General features: G+C 37.8%; 1 protein-coding gene across 1 annotated transcript; it reads right to left on the minus strand.

Annotated features, from left to right (window-relative positions):
- Nucleotides 1-79: 79 nt before the first annotated feature.
- Nucleotides 80-21,621, minus strand: LOC137261854 (26S proteasome non-ATPase regulatory subunit 2-like). The gene is made up of 22 exons (XM_067799656.1): nt 21,330-21,621; nt 19,006-19,062; nt 16,417-16,581; nt 15,765-15,886; nt 15,229-15,453; nt 14,460-14,618; nt 12,411-12,555; nt 11,983-12,043; nt 11,687-11,833; nt 11,234-11,340; nt 10,568-10,695; nt 9,859-9,946; nt 8,458-8,620; nt 7,149-7,250; nt 6,534-6,604; nt 5,801-5,897; nt 5,240-5,322; nt 4,647-4,815; nt 3,739-3,960; nt 2,296-2,414; nt 1,775-1,889; nt 80-577 (listed from the first exon to the last, which is right to left on the minus strand). The coding sequence occupies exons 1-22, from the start codon at nt 21,420-21,422 to the stop codon at nt 510-512; spliced, it is 2,706 nt and encodes a 901-aa protein (XP_067655757.1). The 5' UTR covers nt 21,423-21,621; the 3' UTR covers nt 80-509.
- Nucleotides 21,622-21,803: the final 182 nt, after the last annotated feature.

Here is a 21,803-nt window from a genome sequence, read left to right on the forward strand (position 1 = left end):
TCTGATTGTATATTTTGGTTGACTTTTTTTCTGTATTAATGCATACCTTGTAGGAGATAATAAATCAACAAGACCAATGTTGATATTTCAATATTTTATACATGGCATTTTATACATAAAGTGATGACATGATCATATCTCAAACAATGTACAATGAAATGTTCCAAGTTACACAAAGATTAACAAGCATGACCAGTTTTTAGTCATTCATACAAACTCATTTGACATCCTTGGTTGACAACCATCGCAGCTAGGTCTGGGATCTTGGTTCACAGTGGCCTTATCACTCAGTGATACTCAACAAGAAGTAATAAGAAGCCAGTGGTAAAGACAGCACCCGACCTACACCACTGTGGAGTATAGACCAGTCAACAAGCTGTTGCTTTCAGACAGAACTAGGTTCACAAAAGCAACAGAACAATGGCTCTAGAACGGTCGAGATTTTCAGTATAAATAACCTATCAGGTCTTCTGGACGATACAGCACTCATACATCAGCGTCAAGTCTTCTCATTCACTGTAGTCAGGATTCTTCCTCAGGATAACGAAACCTTCCATGATTGGTGTGAGAGGAAGATCTTACACCAGTTAAGGAAATAATGATTGGGATTGTTGTTTAATTTTCAGAGTCCATTAGTCACATCTTACCTCAGTCTAATGTGGCGAGAACCCTACACAGTGGAGGTTGTTTAAACTAGCACTCATCAAGACTGAAGAAATAATCTGAGTTAGACAATGTGCCACATCTTGCTGAAGCTGTCTAAACCAGCACTCATCGGGACTGAAGAAATAATTAGACAATGTTCCACATCTTAAGTCAGTTTAACGTGGGTAGAAGCCTATACTGTGGAAGCTGTCTTCACCAGCACTCATCGGGACTAAGAAACAATCAGAGTTAGACAATGTGCCACATCTTGCTGAAGCTGTCTAAACCAGCACTCATCGGGACTGAAGAAATAATTAGACAATGTTCCACATCTTAAGTCAGTTTAACGTGGGTAGAAGCCTATACTGTGGAAGCGGTCTTCACCAGCACTCATCGGGACTAAGAAACAATCAGAGTTAGACAATGTGCCAGATTGTAGAACTGATGATAAATGTACAAGCCATGGACAGGACTGAGATTTTATGCCAGTGATGTCAACTTCCTAGACTGGTCAGATGCTGGTTTTCTCAGTTTCCACTGTATAATCAACTGTCCTGTTCAACAAAATGAGTTTAGTGCTAAGATGATCCCATACCTTAACATGCAAGGGCTATCAAAAGCTTAACATCATTTAGTTGAAACAGACTTTGATTTACACCCATGAGCACAGACTGTAACAAATAAATCTAGAATATGAGTATGACACCACCGAAAGCAAACAAAACAATGCAGAGTTGTCTGCCTTTGTTTGGTAGTTGTCTACATAAACACTCTTCGTGCCATGACTCTTCCTATGATTAAGTACATTCATCCACTAATTTCAACACCTTATTTCTCTTTTGTAAGAGGATTCTGTTAACAAAGGTACACAATGCCTCAGATCAAGTTGAACCCTGGAGGTAAGAATGAATGAACAAGTGTAATCTTATGTTGCTTTTAGCAATATTCCAGCAAAATGATGGCTGGGAGACACCAGATATAGGCTTCCCCCATCGTACCCATGTTGTGAATCAAACACAGGCCTTCAGCATGACTAGTGAAGCCTTTAACCACTAGGCTAACCCCATACCAATTAAAGTACAAGTACCACAATATTCCAAGAGCTGTCATTTGAACTAACAAAGGATACATTCATCTGTGGCTAGTTCTGCCCTCTCTCCATACGCTAGCAATACCGGTGTGGTGTGTGTCTGGAAGCCTGTGATTGTCTTAGGTTTCCCAGCTTGTCCAACAACATCTACAGCCTGTATAGGGCAGACAAAGAGAAAATGTGAGACATATGTTACAGCAACCTTAAAGTGAAATGTCATCTGGTGCTCTGACACAATGGCCCAGTTCTGCCACAGTTTAGGACTGGACCTAAGTCAACATCACATACAGAACAAAAAGGTCTGGATCCATGATCTTGGGGGCAGTTCAATGTTGTTATTAATGTCAAGACAGGACAATCTCATAAAAATATCCCAATAGTCATGATGCCAAAATTCAGTTCAGAATGGATAGCTTTCACCTACAGGTCGCAACTTTCACATTGCGTTTCATCCTTGATTCATTATAACTGAATAAAAGAATGTAAATCACAACACCAGCGACCATTCTCACTAAGAAATCATTTCAAAGATGAACTTAGACAACAGAAGAAATTGTTACCTGGCCAACTCGGACAGACACTGCCAGAGGTCGAAGATCTTCATCAAACGTGACCAACATCCTAGGCTGCATAGCAGCAACAAGGTGGTACAGGACATAGTGAGACTTGCCCAGAATTACTGCAACAGACGTAACAAAAGTGATGGGAGGATTGAAGTGTATGGAGTCTAACACTGTGATCAAGATTGTAGCATTCACACAGTGGTACGTGCTGTCTGCTTTCATGCGTGCATGCCTGCGTGTGCCTATCATGTTTTAATATGGTTTGGATAGACATGGTTGAAGATTGAACATTTCTCCTTATGGTCATTCATTCAAACCATACATCCAATGTAATTATCGTCATATTAATAACAATAAGAGGAATGTATGCTGAACTTAGTTTGCAAAGTTCATACAAACAGTGCAAGTGGAATGTCAACATTTTAATTTATGCCCAGTTTGACAACACAGAAACATTACAGTAACCATGACAACACGTGGGCAAGTATATTTTTAAACATTAAGCTATTCTTATTAATAGTGAATGAGTGAGAGTGAGTATGATCTTTCACTGCTATAAGCAATATTCTAACAATGGCTGTAGACATCGTACCCATGCACGGAATAGAACCCAGTATCAGACATGAGGAGTGTGAACACAGTAACCACTAGACTACCAACTCCACCACCTGGCGGCGGTCTGTAAATAATCAAGTCTGGACCAGACAATCCAGTGATCAACTGCAATCGATCTGTGCAATTGGGAAACGATGACGTGTCAACCAAGTCAGCGAGTCTGACCACCTGATCCCATTAGTCACCTCTTACGACAAGCATAGTCGCCTCTTATGGCAAGTATGGGTTGCTGGAGGCCTATTCTAACCCCGGTGTCTTCTCGGGTTCCACCACCCATGGGTTAAACCAAGTGGGATGTATATAATTTTGAATTTTTTTCAGTGTGTCAGTCAACACAAAACATTATTACACATAAAAGCAACTGTATTATCTTAAACTGAAAAGACTGGGTAATGACTGTTAAAAGTGATACATGTCAATTAAAAATGTCTATGCACAGCACAATTAACTGTTTCAGTTATTCATGGTAATGTCCAAATGAACCATTTACCACTGTATGTTTGTTGAACTTAGTATGCAAGGTTTATACAAACAGTGCAAGTGGAATGTCAACAATTTACTCTATGCTCAGTTTGACAACACAGAAACATTGCTGTAACCATGACAACACTTATGGGCAGTAACAAGATCATCTGCCAATAAAAGTAATAAATCTATCAGAACTATCACAATGCAAATCCAAATGAATTATGTATCATCAAAGAACATATATGCATCAGGGAGTCAGCATGTCTGACCACCCAATCCCATTTGTCGCCTCCTGTGACAAGCATGTGTTACTGAAGACTTTCATTTGTCAGTTTTCAAGGAAGCATGGAAACTTACTTGTTTTGACATCTAAAGCTGACACCAAGACAGCCAGTAAGCCAGCAACAGCTACAGGACTCATGAGAGCCCTGTCACTGTGGTAGGGGCACAGAGTGAGGGTGCCTTTACCCAGGTGAGTCAAACCTTGAGCCAATCGCACCATGAAGAAATTGTTGGGATCCTTAGCATGGTACACAGCAAGTTGTCGCAACATGGCTGCAAGGCGAGCGTTATTTGTTCCTGCAATCATACAAGTGATCATGACCGGTGAATAAGACCATCAACATGAGAATTCAAAGTAAAAGTGCCGAGCCAGAAAATCAAAGTATCTGAATAATACTGCTGTAAGAATTAATATATATTTTTCAGCCTTTAGTCCCAAGAGGCTAGCAAACTTCTGTTCAATCCAGTCAGATCAGTTCCAGTTCAAAAATGTCCCTCTGAAAACACCGTCTGGACTCTTTGAACAGTGGACAAAAGTTTTCTCTTGTAAACGAAATGAAGTTTGGCATTGTGCTGGACATATTTTAGCCAAAGAGCAATGAGAAAAGTTACGCTCAGAGCTCAGTTAATACACTTTAAAACTCAGCAATTATTAAGCATATGTTGCTCATGCTCAGAGGATGGTTTCTCTTAATGAGGATCCCTGAGGATCATAATAATCAGAATTCGTATCTACATCCAGCAATTAAGTTCAAGGGAAAAAATGGTGCATAGTGACCATATAGGCCAAGAATGAATAAACTGAATTTTAGAAATCATCCAGTAGTAACATGGCAGGGACACTAGAGATGTCCACATATGGTGCTCACGTAGGGAATCTAACCTGGAACTTAAGAGCGAGAAGCAGATACTTTCATCACAAGGCCACCCAACCACACCAGCAAGAAGTATCCCACAAAGATAAAGCAAGTTTATGGACTGACCTGCTCCTGTGATACCCATGGCAAGGATGGAGTTGTGAGCTACTTCAGGGTCATTGTCGTGAGAGAACTTGCTGAGTGTGTCTAGGATCTGCAGCTTGGGGTTGGACACGGAGATCAAGGAAAGCGCAAGAGGCACGGCTCTCTTGATTGACATCTCTCCATACCGTAACTGCAACAATCAGGTGCTTTAAACATTGGTCACCATGTATCAGAATTTATTTTCAATTCTCCTAAAATGTCAACATTAGTACTTGTGTGAGACCAAGCAGTCCCTCACAGTTATCGCTGAAATTTTAATGCTCACCTTGATGTTATAATGGAATTAATGTGGCAACTATATGACTATACTTCATGAAATGTTTACTATCTCAAGTGTCTCATAGAATTCATCATTAATTAAATATTATCCTTGTGTTTTTGTACTTGAAATATATCAAATATCGTTAAAAGTTTTATGAATTTGTGTAGATATATCTGACACTCAGGTGAGATTCTCTAACTCTCATCCCTTTGCAAAGGAGGCAGTGAACAGGAATTTCATCTGCAAACTGAAACATTATCAACGTCAACTGAAAAGTTATATCAATACTCACCAAATGCCCAAATGCTCGGAATGACATTTCTGCTCCAATTTCTTCACCCATAGATATGAGAGCAATACCTAAAACTGCTATGCCTGAAAATAAATACATATGAACATCACTGACCAGAAATTACATGATGACAAAACAATAATCCTGAGTACAAAGACCATGCTTTCAAGAGCTGAAAGTCTTTTCTGTTTCATTTGAAATAGAGTGCATGTTCGTTGAACTTAGTTTGCAAGGTTTATACAAACACTGCAAGTGGAATGTCAACAGTTTACTCTATGCCCAATTTGACAACACAGAAACATTCCTGTAACCATGACAACACATATGGGCAAAACATGATCATCTCACTCTGAGAGATCAGAAATGGACTTCACATATAGTATCCACATGGGGTAACAGACCCAAATCTTCAGCATGACGAGCGGACACTTAGGCTTCATACCACACTTCCACACAGCAAAATATGTGCAAACATACATAACCCAACTTATTCTGGTCAGTACAGAAATTTGGTCAAAGAGGATTTACAAGACTGCCAGATGTCAGTGACAGTCAAACTACCTTGCTGTATTGAGAGGTCAGGACCTGCTGGCTCCTTCTCCTTTTCCTTCTTCTCATCCTTCTTCTTGTTTTTGTCTTCCTTCTTCTCATTGTTATCCTTGAACAGATACCATTGTAAGCATACATCACAATATGCAAACATATAACATTGCAGTGACTATTTACTCTGACTACACTTCAAGGAGATGAGAAATGAATATTGGTTGTCAATGAGGCTATTGTTTATTGCTACACTCAGCTATAGGAACACTTTGTGATAACAACCTTCAAGTAACTGAGTCAGGACAAGATAACCTAGTGGTTGATATTGTGAGCAACAATCCAAGTCATCAACAGACAATGATACAGCAAACCAAGGTACAAGCCAGGGGCTAGATTTTTATTATGACTTATCTTAGCGCTAAGAGAGCTACGAAAATCTAGACTCTGACCAGCTGATCACATGTTCACTACCTGTTATCAACTATAACCAGGAATCACCATTGGTGGATGGGAGGAGGAAGAGGGAGAAAGAGAGGTGCCATACATCACATCTTTCTAGGGTCTCAATTTCGAAGCAATCACATGGATGAAACATCAACATTTGTCTGTCCATGCAAGAGTCCAAGGCCTAGGTATGATATGTAAAAACATAGAATGCCATATGTATAACACAATACTTAAACGATTTCTGGAAAATTGACATCCCTGATATTCATTTTGCAATAACTATTAACTGAATGTTTTACTATACCTGATCCTTAGAGTCATCATGTTCCGAGCATATATGTAACAGATGTTGAATCTTCAGGACATTACCAGTGCCTGAAAGTCATGAATAAACATACTTTACTTACACCAACAAGCTTTATCAAACAATATATCTGTGCCTTGTAGTCTATACACCTGTTCTCTACTTCATACAATACATGAAGTTTAAAATCTAGGTGCTTTTTTTTCTTTTGCAAGACTAGCCTTGAAAAGACCACCTAAGTTGTTGTAATTATGAAGGGCAAAACATCAACCTTCCCAAATTACAACTAGTGATTTCTTCCAATCTCTTGGTGTGACACCAACACCAACTGAATTTTGGTAGCATTTGGACACAATTAAAGGCAAGTACCACAAGGTCATGTGATTACAAAATGCATTAGATTTATTAAGTTCCCATTTCTTTGGTCCCTGTGACTTTTTTTTAATTGGAGTATTACCAAAAATGGAAGAAAGCACATATTTGTACATGCCTATGTATATATTTATCAGATACAAAAATCTTGGGATAATTAGCTGCTGTGCAACTATGACCTTGTCCAGGAACACCAGTAACTCATCATCTCCCATAAACATCATCAGTATATTTAGTACATACCTGCATATGCACATACATCAACCAGCATGGTAGCCATTGACTTAAGTGGTTCTCCTACAACCTCCAGAGCTACAAGTGTGGCATCCACAGAGTCTTGTTTCCCTTCAAAAAGAAACAGTGGACATAAAACATCACTTCTAAAAGATAACCAGAAACATATCTAATACAAGAACACATGTTTTACTTTTATATATACCATAACTTTAATTCTTTACAGTGCTTCAGAGCTAATTATGGCTCCATCATGTACCTGATGAGGAAGCTTAAAAAAGCGGAAAAGAAATTAGCTTCATAAGTTTATGAGTGAGTTTGTGAGTGCATGTGTGTGTGAGTGAGTGAGTGAGTGAATATGACTTTACACCACCAAAAGCAATATTCCAGCAACATCATGGCTTGGGACACTAGAAATAGGCTGCCCATATTATTTCCATGAGGGAATCGAACCTGGGTAATCGGTGTGACAAACGGACACTGCCTACTATCCTACTGCCAAAGTCCATAGATGAAACTGTCATTAAAAAGCAAACATCTTTCAAAACCTATTGCATAGTACTTTATCTTACCTCGCACACAAATCCCATTTTCTGATTGGCTAAGCGCTCTTCTGTTATTTACAATGTACACCGCTTACATGCGAGGTACATTGCAATGTACCCTGCTGCCAATGGCAACTCATTTGGTACTTAATGGTAGTACTTCCGCATCTCAAACAACATTTAACCATGCATGATGCACTGAAATTACAGGATGTTTTGAGAATACAAATCGATGGAAGGAAGATAAATCAAAATTTGTTTTTCTTGAGGCGTCTGCAAAACTTAGCGATGGCTACGAAAAAATTTACCTTGCATTCCAAGAAATACATTCTGACAAAACGTTAAATGCACTTCCGGTGAATAATAAGGGGAATTACACCATGGTGATTTTACTAAGACAATATGCGTGGAAAAACAGCAAGGTGCATGATTCAAATCATCTGATTCACACAGGTTGGCCTAAATGTACAATTTGATACCCATGCTTCAAGCATTTCAAAATTAACATTGAGGTGTTTAAGATAAATACCTTATTCATCGGTCCAATGGGTCCAAGGGTTGATGTACCCTCCATGTTTGTTCATCTTCAGCAAACAAACAAACATACACAGAGGGTACATCAACCCTTGCTCCCCATGTTGGGTATGAATATTCCTCTCGATCTACTGATAAGGAATTGTCTTCTTCAGTGACAGCAAAACCTGATTAATTCCCTTGGTCACACCTGGAGCAGGTACTATAACAAACCACAAAATCATACCCCAGCATCTTACCTAAATAAGTTAATGCAAGCCCAAGAGCCAGGTATCTTGAATATGTGTCCTTGAGATCTGCTTCAGACCTCTCCATCATTGTCTGTAGAACTGTAGATGTTACATCTCCATTGCAACTTCCAACTGATATCATGCCACAAGCCAAGGCAGCCATACCAATCACCTGCAAACAACAACTCCCATCTTTATACTGTCAGCACTTATTGCAGAACATGATCATGAGTAAGAGGCAAAACTCACCTTGGTGGATCTTCAATTGTGTTTGATGAACTTAGTTTGCAAAGTTTATACAAACAGTGCAAGTGGAATGTCAACAGTTTATTCTATGCCCAATTTGACAACACAGAAACATTAGTGTAACCATGACAACACTTTCTGGGCAACTGTAAGGATGATTCTTGATACAGAGGTGAACCTTTCCAACATGCATTGAAGACAGTATATGTTCTGGCAGTGTGAACTCTTTCCTTAAATATACATTTGTAAGAGATGGTTAATCATCTTCTTGGGGATGTTTGAAACCCATCCATAACCAACCAACCAACTAACCAACCAAAGAACAAGAAACAATTCTAACCATTCAATAGTCATGGGCCTCAAATTTATGAAACAAATCACTTAACATATTGTATACAATAAGTTCTTGTTTCTTCATAGAATATTTTGAGAGCAACACCATTATCAAGTTAACTTTGATCAGGTCAGGACAATTTGAATAATCAAATATATACCCAGAGTATTTAACAAAGTCAAAACATATGCGCCCTTCTGTCATGTTTGTCACTGGAAGTGATTAGGGAAGATGCAGAAATAGCAAATAAATAGCCTTGAATACCTTAGTTAATTATCTTTCACAGACAGAACATATGTTTGCTGAATTTAGTTTGCAAAGTTTATACAAACAGTGCAAGTGGAATGTCAACTATTTATTCTATGCCCAGTCTGACAACACAGAAACATTACTGTAACCATGACAACACATATGGGCACTCTAAAAGATGTAATGATGACCTCCAATCTTATTGAAGATGGCCTTTTTGGAATAAAACTAACATGTTCTTAAAAAAGGAACATGCAATAACACTAGTCAATCACTTCAAGTGTCATGCCGAGATTTCTTGAAACAAACTTATGTTTGTGTTTTGACTTAGGTACAGTTTTTACTTAAATTTGAGAAAACACAGGAAAATGCATTTTCCCGAGTTGATTGAAATCAATATTTAATTCAAACGTAGTAGACAATTTGAGTTTGGTTAACATGTTATTTAAGTTTGTATGGGCTTTTTGTACTTCAAAAATACAGCTGAGTTTTAAAAAACCCCTGTAACACCCTACAAAGAAATGACTGCCATCTCAATGTAAGATGGATATTAGCAAAAGAACATGCAGCATAAAACGAACCTCCATTGACGACTTTGTCTCTCCCAACACTGGCAGAATAAGACTGAGCACATCTTCACGGTTTGAACCAGCATATGCCAAACCAAGACTGGAAAAAAACAGACACATGTCAACTTACAGCTAGTAAAGTCAATGTGTTTTGGCATTGGAGAATCACACTGACATCTGTAATTCAGTAAACTGGTCTGGACATAGTCACATATTGAGGATTGAAAAGGATGTAGATATGATGTTTGATAATTTTGACTGACAAGCCTCAGCTATCTGATTAATGCAACTGGAATGAAAGCAGTTTCGATTCATGACTCATTCCAATGAAAATACAAGAGTTATGACACCGAATCAACTCAATTAAAGAGACAAAAGTCATGACGATAGAGTAAACAGATGAATGAAACTAAATGTGACCAATTCAAATCAACCGACTGCAGCTATGAAATCAGTTACATCAACTGAAAAGCAAGCAGTGAATGGGTACCCAGTGTGAAAAGCAAGCAGTGAATGGGTACCCGGTGGGACAACACACATGACTGTTAACCTTCTAACATGCAGCTTGGGTTAACAGGGGTAATGATGTCTTAGCGCTTTAAGCATACACAAGAAAAGTGTGTCATTACAAGCACTTCACAAATGTCCATTATTATTATTATTATTGAAAGGTTGAAGTTGATATTTGATTACTAAAACAAGAATCCCAAGCAATACTTACCCCACTATGGCTCCTATCCTCATTACATTGCTGGTGTGTACAACATAGTCAGTCAGCAGGGCCAGGGCCGGGTCACACTCATTCCTCACTCCAGAGTTGACAATACCACATGCTAGAAGGGCACCAGCCTACACCATGAACACAGACATGTTACCGTTATATATATACACAATCTATATTCTGATCATTTTCACATTTTCATTACTACCTCTAACCCATACACATTTTGCCTGCATACTGGTCTCTTTCAGCAGCACTGCACATACATATGACCAGTGACCCGATCCACAAAGCGTTCAGAATCTTATGATCTGTTGTAATTACATAGTCGATCATAGTGATATGAACGTACTGCTGATTGGGATTCAGAACATATTAATCATAAATTACCAAACAAGTTCAAGAACAGTCTCATCCATTTAGATGTCATAGGTGTGTGTGTCTGGGATTGTCTGCATGTCTGAGTGTGTGCATGCATGCAGCACCATGCTCAGCAATATTCCAGCTACATGACCAGAACCTTCCTCTGGGCTGCGACCCACACATAGAGTGAAGGCAAACTGGTACGTCATCATCAATTCAACAAACCAAACAGTCTCTCAAGTCGCCTATCACAGACTTACTACATGCCTGTTCCCAGATCATAAAGGGACTGTCTGCACCTACCTTGATATGATCCTCTGCAGAGTAGAGATATTTATCAATCTGGGTGAGACCTCCATCAACATCCCACAGAAGAATCAGACCGAGAGATGCTGTTGCACTCAGCATACCTACAAGCAGATCCAAGTTCAGACATCATAAAATGAAAAATAATTGATGTTTGTAAACATTCCATATCTCATCTTCACAAAAGAATTCTAACAGTACAGTATAAAAAGGCCTCCATGTTCCTTCATTTCAAAATTTGTCTAATTTTGAACAAACATACACGCTAGTGTTCAATTACAAATATAAGTCAAGCCGTCCCCATTATAGTTCTTATGTTGAATAATTTACATGTAGGTTTTCAGACACAAATAAAATTTCTAAAGAATCAACCTTCTTAACATTGTGACTAGGATGAAACACACCAGTGAGATTCTATTTTGTTAAACTTCACATGAAATTTCAGCATACCATGTTCCTTGTTCTTATAGAGCCATTTGTTTCCATCTTCCATAAGAAGCTTGTCTTGGCCAAATGCAGCATTGACGAACCCATTGACAAACGAAGATGCCAGGTTTTGGCGGGCTGAGTCCACATTGGATGGACCAATTGAAGAACCTAAATGAAGTGACAGGTATTGTAAATCGTTATTGAAATATGCTACACATACATCACAACGCGACACTGTGGATTGTAATTTATTCAGATACAGAGGCTGTGGGCTTTTTCTTCACAAAATGGCAGACAAAATTTTCAGTTCCACTTACGATTTGGCTCAAGATGACTTTTGTATATATCCTCTGGTACCTTGGCTTCTATGATGTCCAACTGCAAAAACAAATCATAATCATTTTCAAGTTCTCAAAAATAACTTCCAAACTGCACCTGTATTTTCACTTACAAAACTAGGTTTACATAACATGTAACCACGGACCAAAAGTAGCTTTGCAGTTTGCTAAGCTTTCCTGACTTATCACATGTTCACAGTGCAAACAATACACATGTCAAATAGATATGTATGCTGATCTTAGTTTGCAGAGTATATATGTTGATACAATGCAAGTGGAATGTCAACAAGTACTCTTTGCCCAATCTGACAACATAGCAACACATAGTTACCATGACAACACTCATGGGCAGTACAATATGCAGGTAATGAATGAGAGTACATGATGGCTTGTTAAAATGAACTTACCTCCCTTGCAAGAGCTAAAAAGTTGTTGTTCAGGTGAGCATTGGACATGATTTCCATCAGTTCATCAAATTCTTCCATATCATCATTCAACTCCAGAAATATCTGCTGGCGACCTAGCATGTATGCTAGCTGTTTCTGAATTGTCCTGTAAGTATAGCAATTACACTAAGAGGAAACATCCTTGATAATATCCAAGGTATATGCTTTGATAAATCTCCATTAGTACCCTGGATGCAACAATCATAATTCTATTACCTAGACCTAAAAACAACAAAAAGTACAACAGACCAATCTATGTGCCAAGTTTGGTGAAGAAACATTGAAAAGTTTTACAGCTCTACTCCGGAAAAGAACACCACCACCAAATTCAGTTAAAGTCGAACTTGTTGCCATGGAAACTACCAGTACATCACCAAATTTATCTCTGTGTAAAGTTTGGTAAAGACATAGTGAACGGTTTTGAGGTTCCGCTCTGGAAAAGACAAATGCACAGACAAAGGGATGCATAGATGGAGTGCATTTTAATACCCCCAGAAAACGTGTTGCAGAGGATAATAATACAGATTAGTAGTTTATTTTTGGGTGAGTAGAAAAGACTCACTAGTTTTCTTTTCAAACTTGTCAAATGTTCTGCTGTGCAAATTCATTAACATTTCCACAAAAATAACCAGATGGCTGAAAAGATTAACATATATAATACATGGGTTAGATAAGTCAACTACTTTCGACCTGTGAAGGTCCTGGGGTAGAATAGGCCTTCAGTAACCCATGCTTGTCGTAAGAGGCAACTAACGGGACTGGATGGTCAGGCTCGCAGACTTGGTTGACACGTCATTGGTTCCCAATTGCGCAGATCGATGCTCATGTTGTTGATCACTGTATTGTCTGGTCCAGATTTGATTATTTACAGACCGCCGCCATATAGCTGGAATATTGCTGAGTGTGGCGTAAAACTAAACTCACTCACTCAACTACTTTCAGTAATACAAGACTCTCCTATTGCGAGACAATTCACTTATTCATTCTAGCCATATATCCGTAAAGCTACACAAGCATAAACTGCCAGGATTGGACTCAGTTTACAGAACAGTTTGGGTGTATATGATGTATGATGAACTTAGTTTGCAAGGTGCATATCAACACAGTACAAGTGGAATGTCAACAATTCACTGTATGCCCAATCTGACAACAATAGACTCATATAGATATCCATGACAACACATGTGGGCAATAATATATATCCATGTACAATGTGTTTAGCTTTATATGCTGCTTTTAGCAATATTGCCAACAATATCACAGTTTGGGATACCTAACATAAGATTCACACACTGTACCCCAGTAAGGAATCGAACCTGGGCTTTTGGCGTGACCAGCGAACACTTTAACCACTAGGCTACCCCACTACCTCCACATACATGTGCACCTAGTCCTTGTAAATATTAGGTCCTATGCATTTAAAGCATTTTGAAAACAAACAATTACAAAAAGTTTATAAGTTGGCAAAATTGGACCTCTGAATGTAAATAAAAAAGAATGCTTTACAAAGAAGTGTGATGATACAGAAAATTCACGATACGATACATATCAGGTTATCGTAGAATGAATCGATTCACATCACGATATGCTACCTTTAGTTATTTTCTTTAAAAACATATATTTTGATCTCGACTAACAGTGTAAATTTTGACACAACCGTCAATTTCTAATGAAAATTAAAAATTATAAGGTCAACAATGCTTATCACGATATGAAAAGAGTATCAATATATTTATTGTCTGATAAAGTATCACGATTATCGATACTACGATATATCATCACAGCCTTAGCTTTCCACAGGATTGATTTTCAGTTATTTGAAGTGTATTCTAAAAATCAGTACATTTTTGTTTATGTTACTGATGAGAACTGGTTGACTTGCGATTTCATCAAATTGACCTAATGGCAAGATCGACTTCAGCATTTTTAACCCATATTTTTTCAGATATGCAAGAGTTCTGTGTTAGTAGTAAGAAACTATTAAGACAACAGCTGAAACTATTTACTCACAGATCTTTGCAGGACATGAAGATCTCTTCAACAAGCTTCAGGTCATTCAATTGCATAGCCGACCTGAGAGCCTGGGGAAACTGCTTGAATTTTCTGTACAGGTCCACAGCTGTCTTCAGGAGCACCATGTTTTCTGGGTCAGGGACGTATGGCACACAGCTGGAAAAATAACACCCCTTACAGTCTCAAAATCATATTTACAGATGTCATCATATATCATGATATTGGCATCAGTTTAGGGACTAATCTACTAAGCATACATAACACTATGATATTCGCAAGACTGTAACAAAACACAGTTATGATAGCTTATAATACTCCAAATGTCGTGTGAGCTGGGCCCTTGCAGAATAATGAATTTTATTCATCTGCTTTCTGGAAAGCCAGTATGGGTTCACCAGGCCAATTTGAGGTTTAAAGTGACAATACAGCTTTGTCAGGCTAATAAAACATTTGTACATCAACGTTTGTGCATTCAACACTGTGATCACATCAAGGCACAAAGTGCTGCCATTGCACTGATGATGTGTCGACCAAATCAGCAAATCTCACCCCCGATCACATTAGTTGATTCTTACGACATGGGTTGTTGAAGGCCAATTCTAACCCAGATCTTCAATGAGTATCAGCATTAAGAAGCATCAACCATAGACAGGCAAAATTAAAGAACCGAAAACTCAAACAAGACCACAAATGACCATGTTTACATTTCACATGTACAAGATACTGCTCATATTAACAAAGTGCTGGTTACTGCATGAATTCCTACCTTGTGAGATAAAGACACACTCTGGGGTAGGCATTCTCGTCAACATAGTCAGTGAGTAGATCCAGTTTCTCCATCTCCATGAGAACATCACAAGCCTCAGCCTCTGCATTGTGATCCATGTGATAAGGTACAATAGCCTTGGCCAGATTGGTCAGTTTCTCACGCATTTCAGTGTCCTTCTCATCCGTATCCTGCCACTCCTGGGCTACCTGACCTGCCAAATGTCTGGAATGGAACGGCAACTTAATTACTGTACTTCCGGAACAATGAATGTTCAAAGGCGTTACTGCAAGCATGCCTGGTTGTTCAGCTTATCACAAGACAGAGATGTCAACAATAATGAAAGCTCAGAGAAATCAGCATGGGAAAAAAAGAGCGAATATTTCCATGTGAAAAAAAGGGGGTTTTTTTTGTTGGTTTGTTTTTACAGACGAGTGAGAATAACAGTGAAATTTGGACACTGTTCAAAATACATCTATGTGCACTGTTCAAAGTTTAGCAGCATGGTAGCCATGTGGAAGGTCAAGGTCCTTTACCTGACATATTCATGACCCCAGGAACCGATCTCCTCCTTTGAACCCTTTAGACGATACTGAAGACTGTCACGGCCATCACTCATAGTCATACCAAGAACAGACACAATGTCAGCACAAAAGTTCTGAAATTCAACATTGAAATCTTACAGGGGGGGATCAATCAAAAAAATATATGCGATATGGAAGTTACAGAAAACTGAGAATTACTCCACATATGAATACACTATTAACTTGATCAATTCAACAGAATGTATATGCAAGTCTGTAGCACTGACTAACATGAATACACTAGTCATCATGATTTTGACCAAAAGCTTTCCAGATGAAGAACATGATATTGAACATGCTGAACCACATCATCATTTGCGTCTTCATCTAAACATTTCAGGGCAGAAATTACAGTGAAAGAAGTCTGGGTCTGTCAGGTTTCCACTGATTTAACTAAAAGTTAGCACATTGCAGCAGGTAAGTTTGGTCATTCTGAAAGATCTTGATTAGCTTTTTGGACTGATGGACTAATTTCAGAAATCCCAGTGACTCTGCATCTTGGAAATCAAAACAGTTCAGCAGCAGCATAATATCAGCTGATTGTCTTCATTTGTCCCACTGCATGACATGGCATGCTGCGGTGGCCTGGATTAGTCTCACTTACCTTAGTTTCAATGTCCTTGATTTTCTCGTGTATTTCCTTCATGCTGTCATAGTGCTGGCGCAGAAACTTCAGTGGTTTGGGAACTGATGTCATTGAAGTTGTCGAAGCCCGAATTAAAGTTCTTAAACTCTCCAAAGCAGGTTTGTACAACTTCTCATCTGATTCCTGAAGGAAAACACATTACATCATTTACCAACAGCTGCTTTATTCTTTTACCGCATACATTTAACATGCAGGCAACCTGAGTGAGTGAGTGAGCTTAGTTTTACAATGCATTCAGCGATATTCCTGCCATATGGCAGCAGTCTGTAAATAATTGAGTCGAGACCAGACAATCCAGTGATCAACAGTATGAGCATCATTCTGCATAATTGAGATATGACAATGTGTGTCAAGCAAGTCAGCAAGTCTGACCACCGATCAGATGAGTCACCTCTAACAACCAGCATGAGAAGATCAATTCGAACCCAGATCTTCATGGGAATACGATGCACTTTCATAGGTGAATCATACAGTAAGGCTGTGATATGATAAAAATCCCAATAATATGTGTATATACGATTCAAATTCTTATTAGTACTTGTACTTCTCAAGTTCATGATCTCTCCCTTTTGCAGCAAAGTCAGAATGCTTAATCGTCTGTTCTCAAATTTCAGATAGCAAAGATAGCTACTGTAAGTAAGAAACCTAACACCTGAAGACCCTTTGCAAAATTGATATTTTGAGCCATCCAAGACATTCCAGTTTGTTATCATTTACATGTATAAATTCACATAATGTAACATGTAATGACTGTAAGCAATAAAGTATGGTGATGTACCATGGTAACTGAAGTGAGCCATTTCATTTCAGGTGTGCTATAAATTCATGGTTTATTTAACTGAACATCAGAACATTACATGTATGGCTTCAAGTGAATGTAAATGTTTAACTATGTTGTAACATTCACTGCTAAATCATGGCTAATCAAACAATGCTAGGTATGTATTTTAGTTTATTTACTCATAGAAATGGAGAGCTTTGAAAAGACATTGATTATTAGCAGGCTGTCTGACCTGTACACTTTATCTTTGATCATTTTTCATAATATCTTTTTAAATCATGAAAGATAATAATGGTGAAAACATGTTTTAATTTAAAGCACTTTCGAAAACAAATCAAGTGTGCCATAAGGGCATGCAGGTGAGAATTGAACCAAGCCGTTTCAATCTTAGCTGTGCCATCAGTACAATGGCACTAATAATTTTCGATCCCTTGAGTTACCTGTGTTTCTGAACAAATGTCCACCAGTCAAGCTCTAAATTATTAACATCTGCTTCAATGAGTCCTGCATTTTATGATAGTGATGGAGCAACTGACAGCATAATCGATCAATGCGGAGAGCATCTCCGATTAATGGGTAAACTGATGCAACCAATTATCATCATGAGTGATAGTGATAGTGAGTGAATTTAGTTTTATGCCGCAATCAGCAATAATCTAGCTATATGGTGGCTGTCTGTAAATAATCAAGTCTGGACCAGACAACCAAGTGATCAACAACATGAGCATCCATTTGTGCAACTGGGAACTGATGACATGTGTCAACCAAGTCAGCGAGCCTCACCACCCGATCCCATTAGTCACCTCATATGACAAGCATAGTCGCTATTATGGCAAGCATGGGTTGCTGAAGGCCTATTCTATCCCAGACCTTGTGAGTGATAACCATGATGACTATCACTATTCAACAAAGACAGTTTAACTACTAAGGATATCAAAATGAGTAACTGAATTCATTTACACACATAAAACTGACAAATTGATTGACAACACTATTCACACAAACAGTGGCATGAAACATCTTCACCACATCTGGAAGGGTTAAATTACTGCTTTCTCAATACTAATGTTTCTTGTTTAAAGACAATCAACAAGATTCCAGCTATACGACAATAGTCTGAAAATAAATGAATCTTGACCAGACAATCCAATGACTGACATCATGAGCATTGATCTGCACAACTGAGATAGATGATGTGTCAAGCAAATCAGCAAGACTGACAACAATGTCCTGTTAGTAGCTTACTACTAACACTGTTACGATACACTTGCATATTTAGTGAATGGAACTGTACCCCTTCATGAATTCAATTCGTTAATCGTGGTCACAGAACTGAATAAGAATAAATATTTACATTTTTTAATGGAGCATATTTTACTTGAGCTCTTATGTCCTGTTTCAAAGTGAGATATACGAAAATGGAATATGTACTAACCTTGAAGTAGTGCAACTAATGTTAGTTTGCACTTGCAAAACATGGACTATTTGTCTATTACATACTAACTTTGAGTGTCATGTCAGATAACCGGCTAAAACCATGACAAATTAACAGTCAACATGGGGTTTCCATATTGTGCATCAATCACTTAACTACAATATTGCATTTGTGAATAATCATTCATATTCATTACCCAATATTTGGGATAGGTATCATATTCACCATATAGTGTATTCGCTGAAGCCCTTCTTATTACTTAAAGTATGAATACATAAGTATTTAATCCTGGATCATCACAAGACCCAACTAATGACTTAAGCACACCTACCTTCAGTCTTTCCACCAGCATGTCCAGTTCTTCACTGAGTTGCCTGTCCTCTTCGGACTAAAACAAAAGATATCAATCAATATTTTACACATGTAAAATGTTATAAATATGTAAATATATGTTCTAAAATGCTTTTGTGAAAGATCACAGGGGCCAACAGATGATAATATGCACTTTTTGCATTACGTCACGTGCTGGCATCACTGAAGATTCTTGTCTGACACGGTCGTTTGTTTTCTGCCTTAATCGAAATTACTGTAAGTCACAAATTTTTTGCATCATGATATTTATGCGAGTGGCGACCAACAGACGTTTTTACATCACGATATTTTTGCGACTTGCCTAATTCTCAAAACATAGTTCAGTTAGACAGTTTCAAAGCTTGCTTGTATCTGAAAGTTTTATCTGAATTAAATCCAATCACATATTAAAGTTTGCCGCTAATCTTGAACACCATTCAGTGGAGTACTTCCATATGTATGCAATCAGTGATGTTTTCCTAAAAACAACACTTGCTGCATAGGCCAGATAAGCTGAAAACAGTTCAAAGGGATTAAATTAAATGGAATGACTCTAATATATTGGCACTGATGAAGGACCAGTTTAGGCAGTGTTGGCAAAGCTGTTGATCTCCAGATAAGTGTCATGAAACCTATCCACACCCGCTGGATGGTCTCGGCCTATCAAACAATCTCAAAGAAATATGTGTTGTGTGGTTGGTGCCTGCCTGGACTATCAGACGTACTGATTGAGTAACTTTTGTTCAAGTATCCATTGTTTGACATGTGACACGTGAGAACGAGAAATGCTACTAATTAATTCTTCGTATTGTTGTCATTGCTTAATATATGTACTGTTTAGATCTAGTGTTAATTATATGAACTGGTGAATAATAAAGCGAAGATAGGACAGGTTGTTTGCTGATTATTTATTGCATTCTACCAGCAAATTGCGTCATGATATTTTTGCGAGCTCAAGTCATTCGCAATTTCCGCAAAAATATTGTGTTCACAAATATTTAATGATTTACAGTATATCAAGAAAGTATTAAATTTCTCATAGTAGAAAAGAAATACAGTTTGCTATACCAACAACATGTATAGTGTAGTAAAGCATACTTTTGCTCTGAATATTTGGCACATGTTAAATGCTAAAAGTCGGTAAATATATATAAAAACATCCTACATGAGTGAGACTCCTTTAAAAATGGCAGAACTTTAAGAGTGATTATTTATGTCTGGGTAACTTCTTACTGGTAATATTCCATGATGGTTTGTGTGATGCAAGTGAGGTATGTTTCAGATGGCCTTTAGACAGTTAGCATGGTTAGAATTAAGTGCGTGCGTGAGTGCGTGCATGTGTGCGTGTACTTAATCAACCGACTCATACCTAAACAACTACAGGACCCATAACATCATATACCTTACAAAAGCAAATCCATACCTGCTAAACTCTAAGATACTCAGCAATCAAAACCACAGCTGTGAATGAATGCACATCATGTTTGAAATGCATAATAATGAATGAAAATTGTGAATGGATGTTGGAAAAATAATAGTACTCAGAATAAAATCTTGTCAAAGTTCAGGAATAAATGATTAATGATTACAAAATAATCCTATTGTTAAACACTGTATTTAGTGCAAATAGTTTTGACAAATAAATGGTATGAGTGCTCCAAACTATATACACCGATTTCCTTTAAAAGTTAACCCCACCAGAAAACCTGACTGAAGGCAATGACACATAAAAGTTCACTAATCTGATCTAACACATGGTTTGTCACTGCAGTTGCCCAGCTGGCATAACTATTTTCCAACTTCAAGTTTGACTGGTAATCCAAGCGTAAAGTTAAAGATATCTAATTATGTTTAAATAAAGACAAACGTACTTATGTTAAAGTGCACTGTGGCAAAGGCAACACCCACTTGATTAAGTACATATCTCTGAATTTTCAAACAAGACATGGCCCGTACCACGAAAATAGGTGTCACAACCATGTTGTAACACACGTGATGGCATCAATCTTCGAAAATGATCGGCAAAGAAAGCTGAATGGGTTTCATTTGTTAGAATGCACATTGCCCTCTGATCACCATAATACACTATAAAACAAGTTCAACACATCTGTCAATCAAACGTGCAAACTTAAACTTAATGTCTTCATGATAAGACAAAAACATTCATGCTCGATATGACAAGGCATTTTTGAATGTTTGTTTGGGATTCGCAATCGAATGGTTTAGGATTGCGAAAACACACCACTTGGAAGTCAAGCAAATTACGTGCGAATTAATCCGTAAAATACTCATGATCAAAGGTACCATTTCAATGGGTTCTTGTTTGTCATCTTCCTTCTTTTTTTCGTCCTTATTTTCAGACGCTGTCGGCTCTTTCTGTTCCTTCTTGTCCGCCATGTTGGTAGAATAACGCTGATAATTGATAGTGCGAGATTTGCAGAGAAACAATACATTTGCTTAAAAGTTCATAGTATTTGAAACATATAAGGCAAATTGCCATGTTTTCCGAGTAAATTATTATTTTATGTGTAATTTAGTACCCTTATTAAATATCTGGCCATTCCAGTCACATGTTATGGAAATAACACATATGTTACATTGTGTAATGCTTCTTAATATCCCGTGATTATTTTTACATTTGATTTTTAAAATACAATAGAAATATATTTGATATATTCATATTACTATTGTGCGTGGAAATTAAGTTTGCCTAGGTAGCAGGGCTACAAAAATCCGTGTTCGAAATATTATTAGTTGTAGTATATTGTTAAGAATATA

The sequence above is a fragment of the Haliotis asinina genome, chromosome 14 (assembly GCF_037392515.1).
Source record: "Haliotis asinina isolate JCU_RB_2024 chromosome 14, JCU_Hal_asi_v2, whole genome shotgun sequence".
NCBI classification, from domain to species: domain Eukaryota; kingdom Metazoa; phylum Mollusca; class Gastropoda; order Lepetellida; family Haliotidae; genus Haliotis; species Haliotis asinina.